The sequence below is a fragment of the Bos grunniens genome, chromosome 10, assembly GCF_055505025.1.
Source record: "Bos grunniens cultivar Pamir isolate PY7600 chromosome 10, Bosgru_T2T1.0, whole genome shotgun sequence".
NCBI classification, from domain to species: Eukaryota; Metazoa; Chordata; class Mammalia; order Artiodactyla; family Bovidae; genus Bos; species Bos grunniens.
Window position 1 is genome coordinate 87,788,152 of NC_141174.1, and position 27,834 is coordinate 87,815,985.

A 27,834-nucleotide genomic window follows, 5' to 3' on the forward strand; every position below is an offset into this window, starting at 1 on the left:
AACAAAATAGAAAGCCCAGAGATAAATCCACGCACATATGGACACCTTATCTTTGACAAAGGAGGCAAGAATATACAGTGGATTAAAGACAATCTCTTTAACAAGTGGTGCTGGGAAATCTGGTCAACCACTTGTAAAAGAATGAAACTAGAACACTTTCTAACACCATATACAAAAATAAACTCAAAATGGATTAAAGATCTCAACATAAGACCAGAAACTATAAAACTCCTAGAGGAGAACATAGGCAAAACACTCTCTGACATACATCACAGCAGGATCCTCTATGACCCACCTCCCAGAATATTGGAAATAAAAGCAAAAATAAACAAATGGGACCTAATTAAACTTAAAAGCTTCTGCACATCAAAGGAAACTATTAGCAAGGTGAAAAGACAGCCTTCAGAATGGGAGAAAATAATAGCAAATGAAGCAACCGACAAACAACTAATCTCAAAAATATACAAGCAACTCCTACAGCTCAACTCCAGAAAAATAAATGACCCAATCAAAAAATGGGCCAAAGATCTAAATAGACATTTCTCCAAAGAAGACATACAGATGGCTAACAAACACTTGAAAAGATGTTCAACATCACTCTTTATCAGAGAAATGCAAATCAAAACCACTATGAGGTACCATTTCACACTAGTCAGAATGGCTGCGATCCAAAAGTCTACAAATAATAAATGCTGGAGAGGGTGTGGAGAAAAGGGAACCCTCTTACACTGTTGGTGGGAATGCAAATTAGTACAGCCACTATGGAGAACAGTGTGGAGATTCCTTAAAAAACTGGAAATAGAACTGCCTTATGATCCAGCAATCCCACTGCTGGGCATACACACTGAGGAAACCAGAAGGGAAAGAGACACGTGTACCCCAATGTTCATCGCAGCACTGTTTATAATAGCCAGGACATGGAAGCAACCTAGATGTCCATCAGCAGATGAATGGATAAGAAAGCTGTGGTACATATACACAATGGAGTATTACTCAGCCATTAAAAAGAATACATTTGAATCAGTTCTAATGAGGTGGATGAAACTGGAGACTATTACACAGAGTGAAGTAAGCCAGAAGGAAAAACATAAATACAGTATACTAATGCATGTATATGGAATTTAGAAAGATGGTAACGATAACCCTGTGTACGAGACAGCAAAAGAGACACTGATGTATAGAACAGTCTTATGGACTCTGTGGGAGAGGGTGGGAAGATTTGGGAGAATGTCATTGAAACACGTGAAATGTCATGTATGAAACGAGATGCCAGTCCAGGTTCAGTGCACGATGCTGGATGCTTGGGGCTGGTGCGCTGGGAAGGCCCAGGGGGATGGTATGGGGAGGTTGGGAGGGAGGAGGGTTCAGGATGGGGAGCATGTGATTTTTTTAAAAAAGAATAAAATAAAATAAACAAACAAACAAAAAAAAAAAAAGGGGGGGGGAAAAAAGATTATTATTATTAATTTCTAAACTAATTGTATTATAGTCAGAAAAAGTGATCTGTAAGTTACAAACTTAAGTGAGACTTGCTTTGTCCCCTAGTATATAATCAATTCTTAAGTTTTCTATACCTCTATATCCTCTCAATATGATTGATAAAGAGTGTTATATGATCATGTGATCAGCTTGTTAATGATGATGTTAAAGTCTTCTATATCTTTAATTTTTATTTGTTTCATCTATTGATTACTGAAAGACAATTCTCCTACTATGATTGTGGATTTATTAACTTTTCCTTGTCAAGCTATTTTTTTTTTTTCTCTATGTATTTTAAGGTTATGTAGGCAATGGCACCCCACTCCAGTACTCTTGCCTGGAAAATCCCATCGACGGAGAAGCCTGGTGGGCTGCAGTCCATGAGGTCGCTAAGAGTCGGACACGACTGAGGGACTTCACTTTCACTTTTCACTTTCATGCATTGGGGAAGGAAATGGCAACCCACTCCAGTGTTCTTTCCTGGAGAATCCCAGGGACGGGGGAGCCTGGTGGGCTGCCGTCTATGGGGTCGAATAGAGTCGGACACGACTGAAGCGACTTAGCAGCAGTAGCAGCATTAGCTATATACAAGCTTAAGACTATTATATATTCTTTTCTTCTATCATCATATAGTAGTCCTTTCTATCTTCATCCCTAAAATTAAAAAAAAAAAAACCCACAAAACTTTTTGCCTTAAAGTCTGCTTTGTCTTATGTTAATATAACCTCACTAGCTTTCTATTGATTAGTTTTTGCCTAGTATCTTTTCCCCAACCCTTTCCTTTCAACCTTTTTCTGTATTCATGTTTTACGAATATATTCTAAAATAGTTAAAAATAGTAGATAGCTGTATTTTTTTAAGTTCCACTTGACCAATCTACTAACTGGCAACATATATCTATAATTATTGATACATATAGATTTATTTCTACCACCTTATTCATTTACTTTTCACCTCTCTTTGTCTACTATCCTGGATTGTTATTGCTGTTTAGTTGCTAAGTCGTCCGACTTCTTAGCGACCCCACAGAGTGTAGCCTGCCAGGCTCCTCTGTCCCTGGAATTATCCTGGCAAGAACACTGGAGTGGGTTGCTATTTCCTCCTCCAGGGGATCTTCTCGACTTAATCACTGAACCCATATCTCTGAAGTCCCCTGCACTGTGCCACCTGGAAAGGCCTGATACATGTACACATATCCCCTCTCTTTTGGATTTCCTTCCCATTTAGGTCACCACAAAGCATTTAAAAAACTATTTATTTATTTGGCTGTGCCAAGCCTTAGTTGAGGTATGCCGGATCTTTTGAGCTGCAGCATGTGAGATCTAGTTCCCTGACCAGAGACTGAACTCGGACACCCCAAAATTGACATTACAGAGTTTAGCCACTGGACTACCAGGTTAGTCCCCTGCCCTCACTCTTGAATGACAGTTTAATTGAGACGGTTATTTCCTTTTTATCTTGTGAGGATACCATTGTCTTTCAGCTTTCAGTATTATTGGTGCAAATCTGCTACCCACAATTTGCTGGTCGATAAATGCCACTGAAGGTTCTTGGACAGAAGAGTGCTATGATCAGACTTTAAAATTCTTACTCTGGCTGCAGATTACCACAGCACTACGTGAAAGAGCAAGGAGCACTTGGAATGGTGTTACTACAGGCTAGGTAAGAGGGGTAGTAGGAATCTAGGTAGTATTACCAGATGTGGAAAAGGGACATAGATAGAAGACTTTGGCCAGATATAATCTATGAAACACGGGATGAGGAGGCTAAACCTAAAATTTCAAGCAAAGATCATAGAATTATGGTGTTTATTAGCAGAAAGAGAAGACTCTTATCTAGTCATCCTTAAATATATAATCCTATACTTTTTAGCTTCATGAGAGCAGAGACCACATCAACTTCATTCAACAATGCATATATAGTATCTAGCAAAATACTTAGCACATCATAGATACTCAAATATTTGTGAGATAATAATTAAATGGTATAGTCAGGAAAGGGGAGAAAGAAAAATGAAACGGGGAACTAACAATTTCTAACAGTCCACAGAATTATTCTAATTTCTATATGTTGTATATAACATAAGCCACATTTCACAGATAATAATAGAAACAGATGTGAGGATATTAAGGTAATAAGAATTTATGAATGGCAGGTATAAGATTCAAATTCAGGTCTATTTCAATTTAATGCTTGTGTTCTTTCCAGTACAGACAGAGTATACACAGGGAATGATTTGAAATAAGTTTACTTCAGGATACTGTGAATGTTGAACGTGGAATTCAGAAGAAGAATGTACTAAAATTCCACATATTATATTCCCTATCCGATGGATTATGTTTCCCTATCTTGTGGTTGATGCCAGTTCATCCATTGGCATCAACTACTCTGATGTTTTATGATATGTCACATGTTGCTGCTAATACTGTTTTTCTTCAAAAGTGTTATATAACTTCACTAGTATATGCTTTGTTTAACTATACTGTAAACACTAATTACCAAACAATCTGTAAATTCTTAATATAGGGTCTGTATCTTATCCTATTTTATTGCAAGTTTCAAGTCAGGGTCAAGGTCCATTCTCTTCCCTGCTATATCCCCAAATTCTACCAGAGTATATGACACACTCTCCACTTAGATACCTAGTTTTCGTATTTAATAAATAATGCATACCTCCAACTGCCAAGAACAATGGTGGGCATTGTGGCTGGGGTAGAGAACAAATCAGACAAGGTTCTTGCTTTCCTGGAGCTTACTTTCTAGTGGGGCAAGACTGACAATAATCAAATAAATACACAATATGTCACGTAGCAGAACTGCAATAAAAAAGACTAAAGGTAGGGATATAGACAGTGATCAAGATTAGGGGCATTTAAAAAAAATATTATAGGTAGGAGGAAATTAAGGAATGCACCTCTCATTCAGTTATATGTGAACAGTAAAGGAGCATACCATTTAGACAGAAAAAGAGGACTGTGGGCAGAGGAAATGTTGAGTTCAAGGCCTTAAGGTGGAAGTGTGTATTTGACATGTGTGTGGAACTGGAATAAGAAAGACTAGGTGTGGGAGACAAGTCAGAAAGGTAATGGGAAGACAGATTGTTTAGTACCATTTAGACCATGGTGAGGTCTTTGGCTATTATTCTGAATGCTATAAAAAGTCACAGTAAAAAAAACATGTGGAGAGTTTATATTCAGAAAGATCATTTTGGCTATTGGGTAAAGAGAATTCTTCGTAGGAAATTAAGGACAGAAACTAGAACAGTAGCTGGGAGGCAAGAGATAATAGATGCTTAGAATATGGTGGTAGGTCAGAGGTGGTCCGCTTGCTCAAACAGCTTTGAAGAAAAGCCAACAAGATTTGTGGGTTAATATAATGGATGGTCTGGGAGAAAAAGAAGAAAGAAGAATGACTGGAAACTCTCTGTCATGAGCAGCTTGTAGGACGAAGTTTCCATTTACAAAGATTAGAAAAACTAAGAAGGAACAGATTTTAGAGGAAATGTTCGCTTTGGGTAACTTTGAAATGCCTAAGACATTCAACTGGTAATTAGATATGAGTCTGAAGTTCAGGGCAGAGGACAGGACTGGAGATATACATTTGGGCTTCATCAACATATAGATGGTATGTAAAGCCATGAAACTACAAAATCTCACTTGGGAATTTTAAAAAAATATTTTAATTTATTTATTTGGCTGCATTGGAGAAGGAAATGGCAACCCACTCCAGTACTCTTGCCTGGAAAATTCCACAGATGGAGGAGCCTGGTAGGCTACAGTCCATGGGGTTGCAAAGAGTCAGACACAACTGAGCGACTTCATTTTCTTTCTTTCTACAGTTCCTTTTGGAGAAGGAAATGGCAACCCACTCCAGTGTTCTTGCCTGGAGAATCCCATGGACAGAGGGGCCTGGTGGGCTACAGTCTATGGGGCTGCAGAGTCGGACATGACTAAGCAACTAACACACACACACACATTTGGCTACGTGTGTCTTGGTTAAAGCACATGGGGATCTACAATCTTTGTTGTGACATGTGGAATCTTCATAAGGCACATGGGATTCTCAGTTGTGTATGCAAACTCTCAGTTACAGCATATGGGCTCTAGTTCCCTAACCAGGGATCAAATCCAGGCCCCTTGCACTGGGAGCACAGAGTCATAGCCAGTAGACTACCATGGAAGTGCCTCAATTAGGAATTGAAATAAATAGAGATGAGGTATGAGGAATGGACCCGAACAACTCCAAATCCAGAAATCAGGGAGCTGAGAAGAAACCAGTAAAGGAGATGAGAAGGTACAGAACGTACGCCAGCAAGAGAACCCACAGAACAGTACTCCCAAGGCCCAGAATGTTGGTGTTACACCTCTGACACTGCCAAGTGCAGTACCTTGCTCAGGGCAGGTATCCAAAAGAACACGTGACTGACTTCAAAAGCAATATTTGGGGACAAATGCAACTAATCTTATAATTTTCTATATGAAGATGGGTCTAGTACAATACACACAAGGTTAGAGGTGTGTTAACTTTCATCTAGTTCCTAATAAGATTTTATTAAAAGATAAATCAACCCAAAAAACTAAACAGAATTTCTATAAGAATTTTTAAAAGTGTGTAAGGAAAAGGAGAAATTTGAAAATGAAATGTTAAAAAGTCCTAGATTCACATAGGACATAAGGGAGAAGCAACCTGTGTTCACATTTCAACATCTGGACTCCCACACAAATTTATGTCATGCATAAGATCAATTGCATCTGTATTTTACAATGTTTACTGAAATTATTTATGCTTAGAATTTCAAATTCTAGGAGAACCGAAAAAATATGAATCGGCCCAGATGACTCCTGTTCACAAAATAAATAACCTAGAGCTGATCATATATTTTCTGATAAAGCTTGTACAATCTCATACAATTAAAGTAGGCATCTAATTTCTATAACACTATTCTGCATATCAATTTCTAAATACTTTCTAATCAAATTATTTTCAATTATGAGAAGAATTATAATAGGGAATATTTGTGCTTCTCTAATGGTGAGGTAGGATATAATTTAAGAATGGGGGACTGACCTATGATCTGACTGCAAATATTTCATGTTTCAGCATAAATTGTAATATGACATGTGATAAGTGTCACTCTGTTAGTAAAACAGTCATCAAAATGACTAGGGAAATACGCCTCCTCCCTTTTTTCTGCCTTGTGGAGCCAGGATTTCAAGAGTAATTGCACATATGATGACTTTTAATCATGACAGCAACACAAGAACACTGAAATGCCACTGCCCTGTGGAGGGGGCAGGGCAATTCTGTCACATACCACGTGGAATAAATGCCATTGACTTAAGTTCCACTCTCACAGAGCATACTGCATAAAAGGTTAGTGAAAAGTGGGATGCAATTACTGTGAATTATTTATAGAGCACTATCAATTGTTGGAAACTCTCCAAATGAATGGGAAACTTAAGAAAACAAGCCAGTCACTAAAATGGTGAAACCAGTCGTTAAGTTCTGGCTTAAGAAAGACATACATACACAAACAAAACAAACATATTTTGTTATTTTGTGAGATTAATTTTTTCTAAAAAACCCTGGATGTTGTTTTTTAATGCAATTAAAATTAAAATCAGGAACCAAATGTAAACTAGCTATGTATGGTTCAGTTAATGAAAATTTTGTTTTATTGCTTGATCATTTTAGAGATTTATTCTCTTGGTAGGTTTCTTTGGGGGTGGATTTTACCAATATGTCACGTAACAAAATAGCCATCTACAGAAAAAAAAAAAATTCAAATAGTTTCAGGGAAATCAACACTGACAGTTGTTGTCTCCCATAATAGATAAACACATTAGCCAGGCTCTAGCTGTTAAAATAGGAAATCCAAAGTAAACAGCAGTTGTAAAAAGCTTTTATATAAACTGTACTAGTTCAAATAGCAGTCTATGCCAACGTTCCTTCTGCCTAAAAACCCATTACAAATGCTGACTACTGATTGTAAAATGATTTATGGTTAAGCAACAGGGCCCCCCAGACTGTTTAAGTATCAAATCAAATATGTTATTAGGTCACATATATTAACAACTCTTTCAAGATGCTGATCATATACAGGGCTCACAAACCAACCTAATGTTTAATATAGAGAACTTGGCAGGGTTAGAAAGAATTCCAACCAGAGCTACTTTAACTCTACATTTTATGATTTCTTCTTCTTTCTATTTACTTTGGTTCTCCTTTTTACTCCCACATCTGTCTCAAAGTTAATGTGGTCATCACTTCCTCCATATTTCTTTCATAAGGTGATATAGCCTTATTCAAGCCTTTAACATCAACTACAGTAATGTCTTTTAATACATGGCCCAAGTACCTTTGAGATTAAGGAAGCTATAGTCATAGTGATCTCTTGATCAAAGCTTCTGAAAGAATGTTAATGGCCAAAACAGAGGCAAGAGAAAGCCTAATGATGAGGATAGGAAAAAAATGAGGCAACACATGTGGGAGGGAAACAAGAGTATCTTGACAATTAACTAGTTAGGAAACTTCTTTCTGAAATGGCTTGATTACAATATCATCTCTGCTCATAGTGGAAAGCTAACAATAAGTCACTTTCCAAAATGAGATATAAAAATGGCTATTTCAGAAAACCTCCTTCTACTCATAAGTAACATTCAATTGTGCTTTATGGTTTATAAAATGTTTTTTATATAAAGAAGCTATTTAAGTTGTGCAAAAATGTGCAGATATTTTTATTAGCCCCATTTTACAGATAAGGAAACCAAGGCTTGGTGAGGTTAACGACTGCTTCAAGATTCTTATCTCCTAAGCTTTGGAGAACTTTTTCTGAAAAAAGTTGGCTTAAAACTCAACATTCAAAAACAAAGATCATGATATTCAGTCCCATTATTTCATGGCAAATAGATGGGAAAACAATGGAAACAGTGAGAGACTTTATTTTTGCGGGCTGCAAAATCACTGCAGATGGTGACTGCAGCCATGAAATTAAAAGACGCTTGTTCCTTGGCAGAAAAGGTATGACCAACCTAGACAGCATATTAAAAAGCAGTGACATTACTTTGCCAACAAAGGCCCATCTAGTCAAAGCTATGGTTTTTCCAGTAGTCGTGTATAGATGTAAGAGTTGGACTATAAAGAAGGCTGAGCACTGAAGAATTGATGCTTTTGAACTGTGGTGTTGGAGAAGACTCTTGAGAGTCCCTTGGACTGCAAAGAGATCCAACCAGTCAATCCTAAAGGAAATCAGTCCTGAATATTCTTTGGAAGGACTGATGTTGAAGCTGAAGCTCCAATACTTTGGCCACCTGATGTGAAGAACTGACTCATTAGAAAAGACCCTGAGGCTGGGAAAGATTGAAGGTGGAAACAGAAGGGAACGACACAGGATGAGATGGTAGGATGGCATCACCAACTCGATGGACATGAGTTTGAGTAAGTTCCAGGAGTTGCTGATGGACAGGGAAGCCTGGAGTGATGCAGTCCATGGGTCACAAAGAGTCAGACACAACCGAGTGACTGAACTGAACTGAACTGACTGAAGCTTTGGACTGGGCTGTGGATTCAAATTCCTCTGCAGCCAAATCCAATGCTTGTCCCAAACAAGCCTGTGTGAACATAAATGGGCTGCTTCTAGATCCTCTAATTCCAGTTGTCTTCAAGGTTCTCTGGATAGGGTCAGTGCTGGTTTTTAAAAAGCAATAGGGAAAATCGATTGAATGACTCACTTTTCAGAGTTGCATTAACTTTTTCAGGCCACTGGGGTACAATTTACTAAATTACCTCTGCTAGCACACTAAATAGTACCCTAGTGGGTCAAAGAGTAAATGCACCTCTGAAAAGTGAGCCATTTATCCCCTTCTTCCCTGTAGTACCAGATGTAATCTGTCCCCTATGACAGAAATATTAACCCATTTCCATTAAAAACTCAAGAAATTGTCCCACACTAGAGAAAATGAGTATGGGGAAGCTTCCCTGGGAGAGGAAAACAAAACAAACAAAAATCTCTCTTCTATAACCTTGTTCACAATATTGGTGAAAAGTCAGCATGTATTTATATGAAAATAGTGGGCTTTCATTCACTGGGGATTGATTTTAATCAAGGCCTCAAAACACAACAAAAAAATACAAATTCAAAGCTGATGGTTTTCAGCAGGGAGATGCACAGGACATCATGATGGCTAGTTTCATCCTGTACTGCAGTATTTAAAAAGTAAAGCTCAAACATTCATCTTGCGTGTGTAATACGATATATATCACAGATCTTGGTTCTTTCACATATCTCACTATCCCAGAGATTATCCCTTTGACACAAAAAAATCTTCTTGGCTAGCAAATAAGCACATTATTACTTTTAATCTGTATAAAGGCAAAAGCCTCTGAATACATTTCTGAGTTGCCTCAGGAATAGCTATTGAGTGATTTAACAGTTGCTAGATACTTTAATAAAGCCAAACTTTAAGTTTTCAGCACTGTTAGTCTTTTACTCTTCTGGAAGATGGCTATGCAATGAAAATAAGACAACTTTAATTTAAGAATCATCCAGCTTCTAATTAAACTGCCATAGGCAGCTGGTTGGATAAGTTTTAATCAGTTTCAATCACCTATTGATTGGTATACTGAAGCCTAAAAAATTAAAAGTAAAAGATGATTGGGGAATTGTCCCATCTCAGACCAACAGTAGAGGCCTCTGTAAATAACTCCTCTTTTAACCATCAGCTAAATGAACACTTCAATACTGCAGTACAAAGTCTTCTGCAAAATTACTTTAACTAACAAGCAGAAATTTATCAGCTTCAGCCAAAATCAATGCTGAAATCAATTTGAACACTGGTTGTGTCTAAAGGGGCTCATTGGCAATTTAGGGAAATTACACCATGTAAATGCCTGTGCTTTAATTGAACAGTTTCATCAACTAGGCTGTGATTGCTGTCCATTCACTTATTTACTTTCGCTGCAGCTACCATTCTGCAAAGGAATGGCTTTTGTCAGGCTGAAGAGAGGCACTTTATCTTCATTTTGTGCACTTTTGTGCATAACAGACTTCATGACACTGGCATATCATGACTAGGGTTAAAACAAACCAGGAGGAACTTTTCCCTTTAACCTAAAAAATGAACAACACTCAAACTACCATCATACCTTACACCATCCAGGGAGAGTCATCTTTAAGCAAAGAAAAATCTTTGCCTCTATGTTTTGGACAACAGGAGAAAGTATTTGGATTCTAAACCAAATTCCATCTTGCTCTTCTTTTTGAGATATCTGTAGCGATTTCCAAAAATATATAAACTGCATTAGAACATTCTCTCCAAAAATTAAGTAACATTTTGTTTTACAAAGTCCTTTGAGATTAGTCAAGAGGAGCTGATTCTCCAATCTATTCAGGAGATTAAGGCTTAAAGACCTCACATATATTTTTAAAGTAAGATTAACGAGAGGAGAAAGGGAGAGGGGTCTGCATGGGAGGAAGAAACCAGACTTGTTTGTAAAGATCAGAGGTCAAAACATCTGTAAGACTCCAACGATTTAAATACATACACAAAAGCACTCACAAAATCATGAGCAATGAAAAAAACCCAAAGATGCAATTTCTGCAGAACTGTATGTGGAACTGACTGAAGTCTGGAGACAGGAATTAATGTTTTAAATACTGGGTTAATCACTTAGTTCAAAGATTACAAATTTCAGGGAAGGTGAGAAGAAAGAAGACAGCTGTTTGTTCCTATAAGTCATCTGTAAGGTACATGTGCCTGATGCAAAAAATACAAATACAAAATAGATCAGTCTTATGGACTCTGTGGGAGAGGGAGAGGGTGGAGAGATTTGGGAGAATGGCATTGAAACATGTATAATATCATGTATGAAACGAGTCGCCAGTCCAGGTTCGATGCACAATACTGGATGCTTGGGGCTGGTGCACTGGGACGACCCAGAGGGAGGGTATGGGGAGGGAGGAGGGAGGAGGGTTCAGGATGGGGAACATAGGTATACCTGTGGCGGATTCATTTCGATATTTGGCAAAACTAATACAATACTGTAAAGTTTAAAAATAAAGTAAAATTTAAAAAAAATACAGCTGTAGTCTATGTGCTAGAAAATGCCATCAGAAGATTTTAGGCTTGCACATAGTATGCTTACGCTAGCTCCTCACTGAATCAAAATGCAGTTGTTTACTAAAAAGGGCACTGGGAAAGCATCAAGAAATAAGAAAGCATGACTTTCAACGGTGGTTCTAGCCCTTGTCTGCTTTAACTCCTCAGAGAAATCCCTTGATTTCAGGATTTCATCACAGGTTACACAATGTTGGTGACACCTACTCTACCCAGCTACATTCCAGCGTTGCTGGCGTTAACCCTTGGCATGCAACGGTGGCCCAGGGTGGAAACAAATGCAGCCATACGATTCTGAGTATCCACTGCATGCTGGGGACATGAAGGCAAGGCCTTAACACATTTTACTAGGCTTCCAGGGAAGCAGAGAAACTTCGCATTTGCCTTTTCAGTCAGTTACCCAAGGCTTACACTCTGCAACACTAAAAAATTAACTTTCAAAAAAAGTTAAAAGGAAGAAAAAACAAATGGTGTACAGAAACTAAACTCGGCACATGTGTGGTAGTAAAAATTCACTCTGTAATTTTATCCCACCTATCATTTTCTCTACAACTATAAAATTTCATTGGCTATATATTTTGTTACTCAGACAACATAAAAATACATTTTATTCATAGTTTTTAGATAACTTTTCAGAAAACTTAATTATAATTTAATCAGAGCTTTGTTTATTGACTACAGTATATTATTACATTTTGTTTCTAAAGTTAGTAGTCGTAACAGAATCAGTATGCTTGAGAATCTTACACAATGTATATTTTCCAAGTACACTAAGCTTGTTAAAATACTATATTGATTGTGCCCTAAAGCAAGTTCTGATTTTGTCTGAACATTCTTCACTTCATTATTTGAATTCACAAAACAAAAACCACAGTTCTGCTTTGAGCAATAATACTGTACATTCTTTTTCTTTCCTTCTTTTGTAGTACTGACTAGGAAAAATATGGAAATTTTAGGGTCAAGAGGATAACAATACAAAGTTACACTTAAAAATCAAAGTAATGTTTAAAAAAACTTGATGCTTAATACCCAGAGCTTAAGTCTCTATTGCTGTTTCCCCCTCTCAGTTAGTAACCTGCTCCTCCAATTCAGTTTTAATGCACAAATCAGAACCTAAGTGTATTCGACTCCAGTAAGGCAGCAATTTAACAGGAACACGGTCTCTTATAGCAAGGTAACCAAAGACAGAGCAATGAAAAAAAAAAAAAAAAACTGTGGCAGAAAGTTATACACAGTAAATGTGGTTTGTACTTTCCAGTGAATTATTTTCCAAAAAAGCAATTTAAGTAAATACCCTAGATGCTGTGGCATACAAATATTTGCTTGTGCTATATGCCAACCAAGAGCCGTTAATTTTCTAACACATCAGACACTGTAAAATAGTTTAGAAAAATTTAATGTGTCTTATAAATCAAGAAATGCTCCAACTCCTCTAGCACAAACATAGAATTAATCTCAGGATCCAATTATTAAATTCAAAGCTTTTGATAAGTAAAGAGACCCAAAGGATAGACCAAATAACAAGTTATGTCGCCATAATTCTGTCAGCGAAGTAATGGTTGTTTTAACATCTACTAAAAAGCCTCTAAAATTAACAACTAGAGATGGTGCATCACTGACTTTCAAGATCATATATTAATTTAGATCTCACACTGAAAAATAATTTCGGTTAAAAATTGAGAAACTTAAAAGAGTGCAGATGACAAAAAGGAAAACCGTGGCTTGAGAAGTAGGCCCAAGTACTGATGTAGTGTCAGAAGGAATTTGAGGTGGACAACTCGATGTTTTGATACTGAGTTCTAATCTTGATTTGACCATGGGCATGCCACTTAACCCTTCCAAGCTTTATCTTTCTCACTAGTAAAAAGGGGCTAAGTATATCGACCATGCTTCTTGGCAAAGATTTAGCGAGATCTCAAAGATCCCACATGATCAGGCTCCTTCCCATTTCTCCACCATCCCCTGAGCTTGCTCTACTCCAATTCCAACCACACTCCTAGACACAACACCTTCACACTCATCTCAGGGCATTCTCCACAGCAGTTCCTTCTGCCTGGATTCTGGATTCCCAGATTCTCCCATGACTTGGCTCCTTCCTGTCCTTCAGGTCTCAGCTCCAATATCCCCTCCTCAGATAAGCCTTGCTGAGCATTCTTTACAGCACTTGTAAGGTCTGATATCATCTTACTTCGGTATTCATTTCCTTGATTGCTGTCTATCTGCACCCCTAGAACAAGCTCCAGGAGCACTGGCCACCTGTGTTATTCACTACTGGATGGCTTTGGCACAGAGCGACTGTCGGTGAGTATACATTCAATGAATATACAGTAAGACAAAATCTAAAAGAACAAAACCAAACAATACTTGACATTAACATTTTTATGGTAGCTGAATGCTAAATTTCATTCTGGAACTTTACACTCAGGAGTAATCTTTGCAGTCTTTTCATGTCCAGTCTAGGTGGGAATTCTTTTCTCAGCAGTCCTGAACACTAAGCCGTATCATTCTGCTTAAGGTAGAAGCCAGAGCCACCCAGCGATACATCCATGAATACTTTGCATCCATCCTGAGACTGTGAAGACAGCCTCTACAGGTTAATTCCTAAAACACTAAGTGTCTACAGTAGGTAACGAGTGGTACTGGGCCCTGGAAAGACATCGTTCAAATGACCTCTAGGGAGGACAGGCCGGTGGGTAAAGTAGCAGAAAGAGTACAGGGCTCACTCTAACCAAAGGCACTGTCACACAGACATTCAAGACAAGCAATCTGAGGTGGGCCTTCAGAAAAACCTGCTCCTCTGTCTACAGGAATGCCCTTCAGACTTTATGTCAGTTGTCATGGGACCTCTTGATTTTTTCTTATTCAGATAAAAGGCAGCCAACTCCTCTGATCACTTTTCAACTCAAATAACAGTTCCTCCGTGAGGCCCTTTCTGAATCCTCCTGAGGAAAGAGCTAAAAGTTGTCACTCCCTCCTCGGCCCACAAGGGCCTGTGTACCACAGAGACACATGGCCTAGACCGTGAGGCCCTGTACTTACCTATCGACAAGACGTCTCCCTCCATCTGGACACAGGCCAATGAGAGCCTGCTCTCCCCAACAGCTGACGCAGTGCCCTCCACACAGCACATGCTCAGAAGGTGCCCACTAGTGAACGAAGGAGGACTGGACGGCACAATGTCCCAGACCCCTGTTTTTTCTCCCCATGCTCCTCTGGGTGCTCTCTGAACTGTCCATATCTCTCTAGAAAGTCAGCACCCAGAACTAGACACAAAAATCCAAAAGTTACACCCTGCGAGACAAAGTCAAACCTGGATGCTATACATTCTTAATGCAGCCAGAAAATAGATTTTAAAGGAAACTAGACCTCTTACACCCTATACAAACAGAAGTGTGCTAATGCTTATCTGTTCTTAACCACTTCTGCTGAGGACATTATATTTCTCTATAAAGAAAGCACTTTTATTAAAATAAAATATTAGAAAGAAGTCTTGCTACTTCAAAACTATTTTTCCCTAAAAGGAGATAGAGTTGAAATACTTCGATTCAGCAAATTCTTACTTGAAATATTACCATAATGTATTGATTTTTACCAGACTCAATTGACTGAAAAGTTGTTTGTATAGCAATATTGGCCAAACCAATATACTAGAACAATTTTGTTACCCATAGTAATCAAGTGCATTTCTGAAGTATAATTATACTGTCATAAAAATAAAGCCAAGATACCCTTTTCCAAGCAATAAAACAATAAGGGCTATAAAAAAGGAAGCAGAAAAGGCTAAATAAATGAGATTTTTTAAAATGAAATTTAGTGTCTTTCAGAAACACCCCCGCCTCTTCTTCCTTCCCTTAAGCCAAGGTTAGCAGAAAATGATCAATACTTCAATCTCAATAAACTATTTCAATAATAGTTAATTCGGGTGGAAACAGAGTCTGAAAATCTCTGCTCAGCGACCTGTGACATCCTGTCATGTTGGCTGGATGCCAATAATCCATCATTGCTGTAATGAATGTGAGCATGTGTGAAGTTATGGGGATGTGGAGATGGGGCAGCAAAGGGGGGAAAGGTGCAGAGAGTCTGGAGCTCAGGTTCATTCTTCAGGTTCTAATCAATACAATGCACATCACTGTATGAAACCAACCTGTAACAGCGAATGCTGAGAGAGGGAAGTGGACATAATTAATTTTATTTGACAAATGTTCATTGATTTTCTGAAAATATTTAATATCCTTGCTTGTCACATGATACTACAATACAATCCAGCCATATACAAGTATTTAATTTTACATTAAGATGATGTCTTATTTGCTTGTTTAAAATACGATCCTGGCTACAAGGAAAAGGCACTTCATTTGATTGGAAATTTAAAGTTAAAATAAATCAAACAATCACCCTAGCTCTTGGGTCAATATCAAAACCATTTAAAAACTCCTCTTAATTTACCAGATGCACTTCAGGGAGAAAAACAAAAAGAAGTGGGGCCACTGATGCAGCTGTTAGAGAAACTGGGGTCAGGCCTGTGACTGTTTCCGGTTTGGCACCTTTGGGTTGTTTGGTGAAAAAGGAAATCAGAGTTTTTCTCGGTATTATGTGGTTCCCAATATTTACATCAAGGACCCTCTTGGTTGCACTTTCCCTTCAGGAATCCTATGTTTTAAAATATTTTGTTTACTAAATAGCATTTAATTAGGCAACGATTCATGTATTTTTTTCATTTTCTATAACTGACCACCACAGCTTCTAATTTTCATGAAATAAATCATGTTCACTGCAGTGGGCTGATATAATTCCAGTCCTGAAACAAAAATATTTTAGTTGGCCTGTAAGTCATATCACAAGGGTAGAATACAGTTTAATAGTTCACATGATCTGAGTTACCGTCTCCAAGAACCATCCCCACCCTACTGCCCAACAAATATTTCATAATATAGGTAAGACAACAGAAAGAAGGCAAGACCAACACCTTTGAGAACTGTTAACCCTTCCCTCCTCTCTTATCTCTAGATATGGTCAAATTAATTGTTAAATAATGGTATATATCCAATCTTTGAAACACCATGTAGTTAGCATACGTGCTACCGATTATACCACTGAGAAAATTCTACCTCAAACCCAGGTTACACCTCTTAACTGTACCATAAGAAGCAGCTAGATTTAGAAAATTCACTAGTGTTTTCCAATACCTTGAGATTAGAATACATGGCCAGAAAGCTGACAGCAAGAGTCTTAGCCTAAATAATTGCATTAAAGAAAAAGAGAACAGATGATCCTTAAGTGTGTGTTGGCTAACTGACTCAGCATGGCCTAAGTCCTAAGAGGTAGATACTACTTCATTTTTGGACCCAGAGCTTTTGCGACTCCTTCAAACAATGCACTGAAGGAGCAAAAAATCTGAGTGCCTGGCTCATTATCATAGAACGTTTTCAAAGTAACTGGTCCTATTAATTACTTTCATTTCCATGTGACTTACTATCCAAGAAAAAAGGACAGTAACTAGAATGTTGAGTTAGTGGATACCAAATACTAAGTTTTTAATATGTGAAAGAAAATTAATCATTCAAACATATGCTTTTAGTTTAGAAATCCCTATGCTTCTTGGTGAATGTTCTAAAACAATTATTCAGGCTCAAAATTATGCAGCCTCTAAAACTAGCTAGATATGGGGAGGATCCAATTAAAGAACCCTGCTAAAACCTGCTTGGAAAAAACCTCCACTGGCCTCATTCTTATTCCAGCCAGCATGTATAGAGCATCTCTTCTATCCTTAGGACTGTGCTGGGTACACTAGAAAATACAAGTAAATGCAATGGACTCTGCCTGACCTTGAGAAAACACTGCCTCAGGGAGAAACAGTGGAAGGAAGAGATGCTGTGTAGAGTGCTGGTTCTGTTACATGAATGTGAGCCCCAGCTTTTACCAGCGGTAAAACAGGCTTGCCATTATACCAGCTGTCTTATAGCAATTTGAAAGTAAACTACAATAAATGAGAATATACCTTGAAACTTTGAAAAATCATTCTATTTAAAATAATATACGATATAAAAATAAACCATACTCATAAAGGAACTAAAGAACCAAAGGAAACATCGAAATATATTAGGTATCATATTGCAGAATTTCTCAAAGTTAATTCAATACAACTTTAATTCTGTGAGATATTTACAGATCTTTCTCAAGAAAAGAATCCCATGGCCAAGTAAGCATAGAAAGCCCAGGGATTAATGCTCTTTCTATCATTGTTCATTTCTATCATGAACAGTAGTAAGTTCATGTAAGAATCATGAACATTCAGTGTCAGACACAGTACTTAGCCTTTTTTATGGAACATGTGATTTAACCTCACAGTAATTTTGTACGACGTGTACTCAGTTGCTAAGTCCTGTCCAACTCCTTGTGACCCCATGGACTATAGCCCACCAGACTCCTCTGTCCATGGGGATTCTCCAGGCAAGAGTACTGGAGTAGGTTGCCATTTCCTCCTCCAGGGAATCTTCCCAACCCAAGGATTGAATCCATGTCTCCTGCGTCTCCTGCATTGGCAGGCAGAATCTTTACCACTGAGCCACCTGGGAAGCCCACTTTTGTAAGACAGGTATTAGTATTATCCCCATTTTAAGCATAGGGAAACTGAGATAGAAGACACTATGTAACTTTCCCAACATCACACAAGCTGGTTAGTGGCAGATGCAGAATTCAAACTCAGAGTCCCTATACTTAACCACAACACATACTGTTTTCTACTTCCTCTAAGCTTTCAGAATTTATTGTGAATCTATCAGAAGGGAATAGTACATATGTGCTTCCTGATTTATTTTTTGGAGCAACTTGTACTTTTGGAAATGAAGCAGTTAAAGTACATTTATTTACTTTTCCTAAATAATTCTTTCTCTTAGAATTGATCCATTTCATCCAAACTAATAATCCAAGAGATACCACAATTTACAATTACCTGGCTGGATTGCTATCATGAGTTCAGCAGGGGGCTATACACAGAATCCGCATTTGGTTCAAATATATAGGCCCAGAATTTCATACTGTATAACTGAGGAGAATACCCAAACTTAAAGGATGAAAATGTGATCAACTATTAAATAACATATATTGTAGTTACACAACATCGTATCCCTTAAAATTCACAACATCTCAAGTGGAGCAAATAAGACTGAAATATCAACTTTTGCTTCACATTTATTAGCTTTATTATTCTTTATAAGAAAAAAAATAAATAGGCCCATTAGGCAGTTTTGTTACCAATGAGTGGATTTTCCAATATTTTCTTCATCTAGTTTATGTAGCATAGCCTGTAATGTAATCATTTTTGTTTGAAAAATCACAGTTTTTATAGTCAACACCATTAAGGTAAACTTAGTATAGGAGAAAGTCAATCATAACACATCAAACACTCAGTTTTATAGAGACTTTAGTAAAGTGGCTTTCCATTTCTTGATGATTATACCATTTCTTTGTGCTGAACTAAAAGCCAGAAATAGGAGAACACCACAAACTGAAGTCCAGACAGAAATGAAGACCAATGATCAATGACAATGATCAATGATCAATGACGCAATGGACATGAGCTTGAGACGGACAGGGAAGCCTGGCATGCTACAGTCCATGGGGTCGAAAAGAGTTGGACATGACTGAACTGAACTGATCAACGACAAGTGGTTATGTAATTTTATATCTTCATGTTCTCTCTCCTTAAGAATCACCTAGGCAATAAGTGAAATGTCTTCTTTTCATAAGAAATCTACGACATAAAGTACTGAAATGATCATGACACCGCCACTCACCCTCCATAACGACAACCACTGTCAAAAACATACTGAATCTTACAAAGTGTTTTGAGCATAAGCAATGAAAGCCAACTAAATAAACCCAGGAGAAGTTGCTAATGTCACTGTGGCATCCTAGCAAATTAAAGAACTCGTGCTAAGGACCCTCCCTTGGATACTGTGACTCTAATAAAAAGAAAACTTCTAGCCATGCTTCTTAGCTAAAAACATTAGCCAGGCAAATGGGAAATTATTTGCAAGACAAAAAAGTTGTGCAGATGGACAGTGTTGATGGTTACACAATAATGTGAACGTACTTAATGCCACTGAACTGTAGACTTACAAATGGTTGAGATGGTAATTTTTATGTTTTTACTACAATTAAGGATAACAGTTAAAGAAAAACAACACTAACATAATTTTATGCTGTAATTTTCCCTTGCTGGATGAGCATGTTATTTCTACTTCCCTGTATGCCCTCTCCCCTTATAAACCTGTTTTAAGATAAAAGATTAAAATTTTAACACATAGAATATTATTTCCAATAAAAATTATCTGCTGGGGTTTGGTCTTATGTTTTCTCCTCTCTAGAATAAACCAGGACAGTAAATTCACAACAGTTTAATTTAAAAATATTAACACGCTCAAGAGTCAAACATTTGGTGAAACAGCACAAGTAAGTAGGTTAGAAGTCTAAAGAAATGTGTTTGGATTCTATTCGAAGCCGATAAAAGGCATTCAAAGAGTTGCTAGAAAACTTTTCTGTTTTATTACACCTGAACATTAGCATAAAAGCATTAAGAAGAAGAAAGGCTGAGACTTTGAAAACTGCTCCCTTTAGGGAACTCAAGAGAAGCAATTTGAGTATACATGTTCCTTCTTATTTCTAATGGTACCTGAACCCAAGAACCTTCAGGACAGGGTATAAAGTCAAGTCAGATAAGAGCGAGAAGACCAGGATGAAGAAATGCTATTTATGTAGTACTAGGGGCTGCGTGGGAAGGAATGATAGTACAGATCCAGGAAAGGACAATGGTAGCCTCAAATTCTTTAGGCAAATTAGGCATCACACATTTTAAGGGCAAGAGGGTAAGACCCAAGGATTGTGAAAAAAATGTGTTATTATTTAATTATCTGAATTAGCCTAGTGGAAGCAATTAACATTCAGACCAACTACTTGCCATACTCAGTCATCTATAGGAAAAAACCATCCAAATATGTAAACATATGTTCTTAAAGGACTATGTTCAAGACTTTAGGAGAAAGGACATTTCCTGGCTCCACCTACAGAGAGGATCAAAGCCCTAGGGAGGGAACTAGATCAGATAACTTTGAAGGAGCTTCTAACCTGAGAAATCTAATTCTATGCCAAGGTGGCATCTGAGTTGAGGATATTCTGGAATTTTAGGATGCGACCTTTCATGTTCAAGGGCAACAGGGAAATTTTTAGCTATATTCAGACATGGTTAGTAAGAACTCAAAATTCTAAGAAAATCAGGAACCAATAAAAACATAAATTAATTATTTTACAACTTTGAAAATATATATTAATATCAATAGTAAAATATCTAAGGTAAAAACACAATTATAATGTGATGCAGGGGTAGTGTATATATGGAAAACAGCTCTCTGGAGGAAAGCTTTATTACTCCCTCAGGGCTTTCTTACAGAATATGGATTTTTTAATTCCTAGTGGAATATTTTTCATACATCATTGCAGACTATTAAGTACCAGATATTACATTATGTAGTTTAAACTTTGCACTACTGCATGAGAAAGACTTCCCTGTCGAGAGAAGTATTTTTTACGGTTAGCATTTTTTAATATGAAAATGAACACTCCTTTAGGCTAAGATCACTGCAACCAGAATTTGGGAGAATTTTATAACTTAACATATTCATCAATGTGTAGAAATTCTCTCAGGGGTGTAGGGCGAGGAGAGAAGGAAACACAACAGGAAGAGGCTTTTTAATAACTAAGTGTCGACACAGGGCAAAGCAATGGTATTTATAAGGGTTGTCTTCCACTGGGCATAGGTGTAAACAGGCAGGGGACTAGCATAGGGTGCTAGCAAGTTAAAAAAAAAAATGGTGTTAAAAGAGTGAAAAAAAAAATGCATTAAACTTCAGGCCAGTTAAAGGTATATTTGCTAATGGTGGACTATTAAATGCTCACCCAGGAGAGATGCAGACTCAGAAATACTAAAAAGGCAATATAAATGCACTTTTCCAAGCAATTTCTGAGAAAATAGATGCCTTACAGAATTTTGGAGTCACATGTGGAAATAAAATCTAAGTGCTGGTAGTCATTTAAAAATCTTTGCCATGGAGAACTTGGATACCCACATTTGGCAAAAGTGGAGAGAAAGTTTAAACAAAATTGACTACTCACTTGTAGACTGTGCCGCCGTTGCCATGACCAAGAGTGTCTCGATACCGTATGTCTTGTTCATTCATCTCCACAAGAAAGAAAGAAAAACAAAAAGGGTGTCATGCTGTGGATGGAAATGTCAAGGAAAAGCAACTCTGGGCCATAAACAACAAGCAGTCTGGGTCATTTCAAGTTCAGCTGCAAGAACGAGAAGATCAATACAACATTTGCTGTCCAATTTATAAAAGACGATACCAAGGGACAAAGTGATGGAAAGTTTAATGACAATTTGTTTGCCTGGGTCATTTCATTAAAGTTTGATAAAAGGTGTCAAAATGGAATGATATAACATAGCTCAAAAGGGTCAGGTCAGAGATACCGATAAGAACGGTCTCCAGCACTACAATAACCGCTGCCAAACAGCACTGCACATAACCAAAGTCAGACTTGGCAAGACACACACACACCCCCCACTAGTAATCCAATGCACAATCTGTAAATACATCAGCCCCTGAAAACTCAAGTGACCCTCTAATTAACATTAAACAAACTAACTGAATAATGCTAATGATTTTCCTAGAGTTGACACTGCTTTTTTGGGGGGAAATGATAAATTAGTACCCAGCAATAGCTGGGTAGAAATCTTATGGAAAAGTGCCAAATCGATGCACTTTAAAAGGCACATATAGTAAAATGTTATAATGCCTAAAAGGAAAGCAAGTAAGCATGTGATTAGTATAAACTAAAGTCATTTTTCTAATCCATTATATAAAGCAACACGTACATTTTCCCAGATCCTATAAAACTGTTATACCACAAATACTACTCTCATTTGTATAGTGAATAGAAGTGAAATTATTTTAGTACCCACAATATAATGTTTTAGAGTTTGAAACAACTCCCTAAGTAATTATTTATCAAATGACTTTAAGACTAGTCAGATTCTATTTAAGGAATTCAGTAATTTTCTATACACTGGTCCAGTTGCTTAAAAATTAACTGCCAACTTTATTCACTAAGTGGATTCAATAAAGTGTTATTTTCCATATAGCTAAAGCTTGGGAAAAGCCATAGTAAGCCCTGAAAAAAAAATCAATTTCCAGGGAATTGCACTGCCTTGCATGGGCAAAAAATAGATGGAGTTTTTAATTCAGTATCACCTGGAAAAAAAATAGTTTGCTTTCAGACCATTATAGTAAAGCTTTAAATATTTTGCTCTACTCTAAACTTTCACCAGTGGAATAAAACAAGGCTCCATTTATCAAGGGAAATATTTTTCTTCTATACATTTCTGAGGGTGAAGCTTCAGAGAGCTGTGATAATTAGGAATACAGTGGAATTTCAGCTTCCTTTCCAAGCCATTCTGCCACACTGTAAAAGAATATTGACAGATTAATGTATAAAGGCCAATCTAAGCACCTGATTTAATTGTAGTACAACCTAACTGATGTAATTTGCAACCAGCTAATTACTACATTTAGGGTCAGAGGCAAAATGACAGATGAGTCATAAAAATTGGCAAAAATTTTTCTATTTGAGGGAAATTCTTTTCTTCATTTCCTTTAAACCACTAACACAGAAAATAAAACCTATTTCAACCTATATAAAATGTGGCATGAAGAAAAGAAAATCTCATTATTCTGGACCAAATGACAAATTTCAAAGCAGCATGAAATTGCACATAAAGTAACTTGAGATGCTAAACAAACTAGCAGAGTTGCTACTGGGTTTACCTTGATCAAACAGTATAAAATATGTAATATTTATGTATGTAAATATCAGTATATATTGGTGGGTACAAATAGGCTACTTTCTTGAAAACATTCCTCAAACATGACTGCAACTTCCTAAACATGACTGCAACAACCTAATTTGTACTAGTAACTTGCTGAACAATCTGTATCCTCATCACGGCCTGAAGTAAATTTCTAGGAGAAAGTTCATTCAACGTCCACAAATTCTGAATTGGTAGCAAAGAGGTTTAAGGGTAAGCTGGATGCAGCTATAGGATCTGGGCCCTAGAGAGGTCACAGTCCGATTACATCCCCTCCATCTACCCCACACCATCAGAACTTTCCAGGTAAAAGGAACAGTAGTTTCCTCTTGGAAAAATATAAATATCAAGACTCAGTGATATTACACATTCCAATAACATACTGTGAGAGACCTAGGACTTTAGAGGGGGCTTGATTTTGTGATATTTTGCTGGAGGCAGAAAAGGCAAAGGCGTAGGTCTCTAAGTAGCTTCAGCCATTATAATCCCAACATCAGTCTTTTTTTACCTAAAACCCCTAGGCTGAAAAGAAAAGTGGAGCAGTCACCCACCTAGCACTCTAACTTAACCAGGAGTGGTAGACAGAAAAAAGGCAGGGGCTAAGCTGAAAGCTTCAGCGATATGGGGATGTTATGGATGCTATACAGGGTGTAGGGGTGTGTGTGCACAGACAAGTGTTATGCGCGTGCCAATACAACGTTTAGGCAAATTCAAGGGTGGAAATTTGGAGTCCCTCAGATAATGAGTAAGATTGTAAGAGTATCATAAAGATAAAAATGGTTTTAAAGAATAAGTTCTAGAACGATGTCACTCAAAAAACAGTATCCATAAAAAATTAAGTGTTTCTACAATGTTTTAAAGTTTTATATAGAAATCTGCCTAGACTGTAAATAGACTGGTAGATTTTTCTATTTAAAAATATCAGATCTTTTTGCCTATCCTGCTGCTGCTAAGTCGCTTCAGTCGTGTCCGACTCTGTGCGACTCCATGGACGGCAGCCCACCAGGCTCCCCTGTCCCTGGGATTCTCCACGCAAGAACACTGGAGTGGGTTGCCATTTCTTTCTCCAATGCATGAAAGTGAAAAGTGAAAGTGAAGTCGCTCAGTCGTGTCCGACTCTTAGCGACCTCATGGACTGCAGCCCACCAGGCTCCTCCGTCCATGGGATTTTCTAGGCAAGAGTACTGGAGTGGGGTGCCATTGCCTTCTCCACTTTTTGCCTATGGGAACCTTCTAATTTTTATAGATTATGTAAGTATTAATCATGTCAGAAAAGTTTTAAAAAGGAAAACTATTAGGGTCAAGCTTATGAACTGATTACAACAAAATTTAAGAATTGTGTATCTCTGATCAAAATGGGTTACTTTAATTGATCTTAAATATGAAACAATCATTAAAGGAATAAACAAATAGCTAACAACATATCTGCTTTTTTAGTTTAGAAAAGCATATTAATTCAACTTTTCTAAAATGAAACTTAGGCACAGTGCTCATGATACAAAAGTGGGATTTATAAGCCTACAAAGTACAGTATTTAAATATTATAGTTGAGATCAGGTAACATAAAAATCACATATTTTTACAACATTTTAAGTTTATAACCCAATTCATTTGTGTCACGTAACTAGTCAAGGTGAGAACTGAGTCTTTCAGGATACTCTGCTCTGCGATCTCAGGTGATCTCATGGGTAAGTATGGAGGGACAGCCTCTCCATCAATGGTCACTGGCCCATAGAAAGGAAAATAACCAACTGAAGGGCACTCAAAAGTTAAAAGCAATTTCATCAACTACAATGTTTGTTTTTAAGAAGAGAAATCGCATAGCTCTTTAAATAAGAGGTAAAAGAAAGTTTTTATACAATTAAAGATACCAAATAACTTTTCAGTATTAGTCAGTTTCCTTGTTTCAACTAAAAAAAAAAAAAAAAAAGGGCAAATAAAAGGCAGAATAACAGATGTGAGGGAGGAAGAAGAAAAAAAAATCCTGAGAGTTACAATTATGTGTCAACTGCCATGCTGGCAAATGACCTGAGAGACATGAGTGGCACTGGGCTCTGCTGCTGCTGAAAGAGAGGCGGGGGGTGGGGGGCGCCAGGAAGGGCTTCGGGAAGGTTTTGCTGGTGTGGGGAGATGAGCGGTCGTGCCGTCTGGACACACACACTCTCATCCACATTTAGGTCAGACATAAGATGAACTGGAAGAATCTAAGTGTTTTATATATTGGTAATAGGACAGTTTTTAAAGCTAATTTTATGTTGAATACTATTTTTCTTCCTCCTTTTTTTTTTTTTTTCTCCTAAACACAGGAAGTTTTTTAAAGGTATCTGAAGTCCACAAAACAGTCAAACGTAGCAGGATTAGAATTATTTCTAGATTTCTGACTTCACAGTACATTTATACTTGAGTAATTAGGAACAGAAAACACTGTCACTCTCTCCTACAAATTTTAAAAAAACCGAGGAAAGACAACTTTAGAGATGCAAAGGTCAAAGTCATACATCCCTGGGGTAACTGCACTTTTTTAATCCTTTAAATTGACCCACTGGGCCATTTCTAATCAGTTTCAAATCAAGGGCCAATGTTAAACAGATGATACTGCACTACAACTGAAGTGGGAGAAACACATCCAGAAAACACATCAGTGGTACTGACTTATAGCACTCAATAAAACATGCCAAAAATACCTTATGAATTTTTTTCAAGCAGGAAAAAAAAGGAACCCTCCATCATAAAGTGATTACAGAAAAACAATGCCTTCATTCCAATGACTAAATGTTAAACTTCCTAAAAAATGTTTGATTTAATATAATATTAATGAAATTAATGAGGAAAATGAAATGGAATTCAATTATGGATCAACAAAGAAAATATTCTTTGTTTACTGTCTGCCTGTATTAAGAAGAATCAGTACCTATCGCTTATAAATCATTAAAACAAAAATGCTCAATTAATCCTACTTTTATATGTAAAGGTCTGACAGAAACCAGTCCTATCACCAGACCTTCGCTTCACAAATCGAAGCAATAATGGTTTCAGAAAGCAGTCACACTCTATGAGCAGACAATTGGAGAGATTTAGTAAATCCCACTTTATACAGCAGAGACTAATCGGAAAACACAAGCCAGTCAAATGTTTCTTATGAACTGTTGACACTATATCAATGCTGAATCAATTGGTGGCATTTACTCTGAGTGACAGAAAAGAAATAAATATTTATATCACATAACCTATATCAATGAACCCAGGCAGAAAGCTATTTCTAACCTGTCAATATTTGATTATCTTGAAGAATCATGTCCCTTTCTTTTAATGATTAATATGAATTCCTTATTAAATCTAAGTGGAGGCTAGTGGAAAGGCAAATCATTATTAATGCTTGAGAGCATAAACCACTAAAATAAAAAACTATGCTTAAGTGTTAAAGTATCGTTAAATGTGACTTACATCTTCCATAGCAAGTGGTGTCAGTGTTCAGCCCAGAAATTTATTGACGCCACAATGGAACATGTTACCTCACTGCAATGCAATCTCGCTCATTCTTTACTTACCTGATAGTACCAAGGACTGAGGAATTAAAAGGAGGAGGAGATATTTCGAAGACCTCCAAAGGTGGGAGTTCTTTGTTTTGTTTTGTGAATAAAAGTAAATGTAAAATGGCTAATCCTTAAAAGTAAGGAAATGCCATGCTGTTTAACATGGGGCTATCACATTCCCCAGGGAAAGCAATAAACAATCTTTAAGTGTCAAAAATCATTGCCGTGACAATTCTCCACCAAAGAGAATCTCCTAACTGAGGGCACTAAGATATTTATGGCATTAGATTCAGAATACTAGGAACATTTCAGAATGTTATTTTTTTTTTTGCCCTGGAAATAAACTGTTTTTCATTTTTGAAAGAATCTATGACAGGTTATTTTCCATTGCCTGGGTTGAACAAATGTAGTTAAAGCTTCTTAATTTATGTCAATTTTGAAATATATTTTCCAGCTGAAGAACACAAGTAACTCATAAGTTACAGTTAGTAACTAGAATGCAAACATGTTGGAGATACATAAAGACCCTAGGTTCAGTATTTCAGCTTTTAGTCAGGTTTTGTTTTGTGTGTCTGAAAACGTGCAGGGCACTAGAGGGATATATATGTGGACCTCAACCGAAACAAAGACTTTGGCTGCTTCAAGTTAAAAGTACTATTAGATAAACATGATCTAAAATTTGGGCACCAATAAGATTATACATACACCACCAGATTCTCCGTAGCTGTACACTGAATAGTTAAGGACTAGAATTCACACACTCTGGATGACAATGAGATGTCAA

At 37.2% G+C, this 27,834-nt stretch overlaps 1 protein-coding gene across 5 annotated transcripts in view; it reads right to left on the reverse strand.

Annotated features, from left to right (window-relative positions):
* Positions 1 to 27,834, reverse strand: part of MAP2K5 (mitogen-activated protein kinase kinase 5) — a 282,322-nt gene that overhangs the window by 192,818 nt on the left and 61,670 nt on the right. For all 5 annotated transcript variants that reach the window (XM_086322839.1, XM_086322837.1, XM_086322838.1 and 2 more), the window contains exon 8: positions 21,765 to 21,829. In XM_086322839.1, coding sequence (XP_086178965.1) covers positions 21,765 to 21,829 — 65 coding nt within the window. The remainder of the gene's footprint in view (positions 1 to 21,764; positions 21,830 to 27,834) is intronic.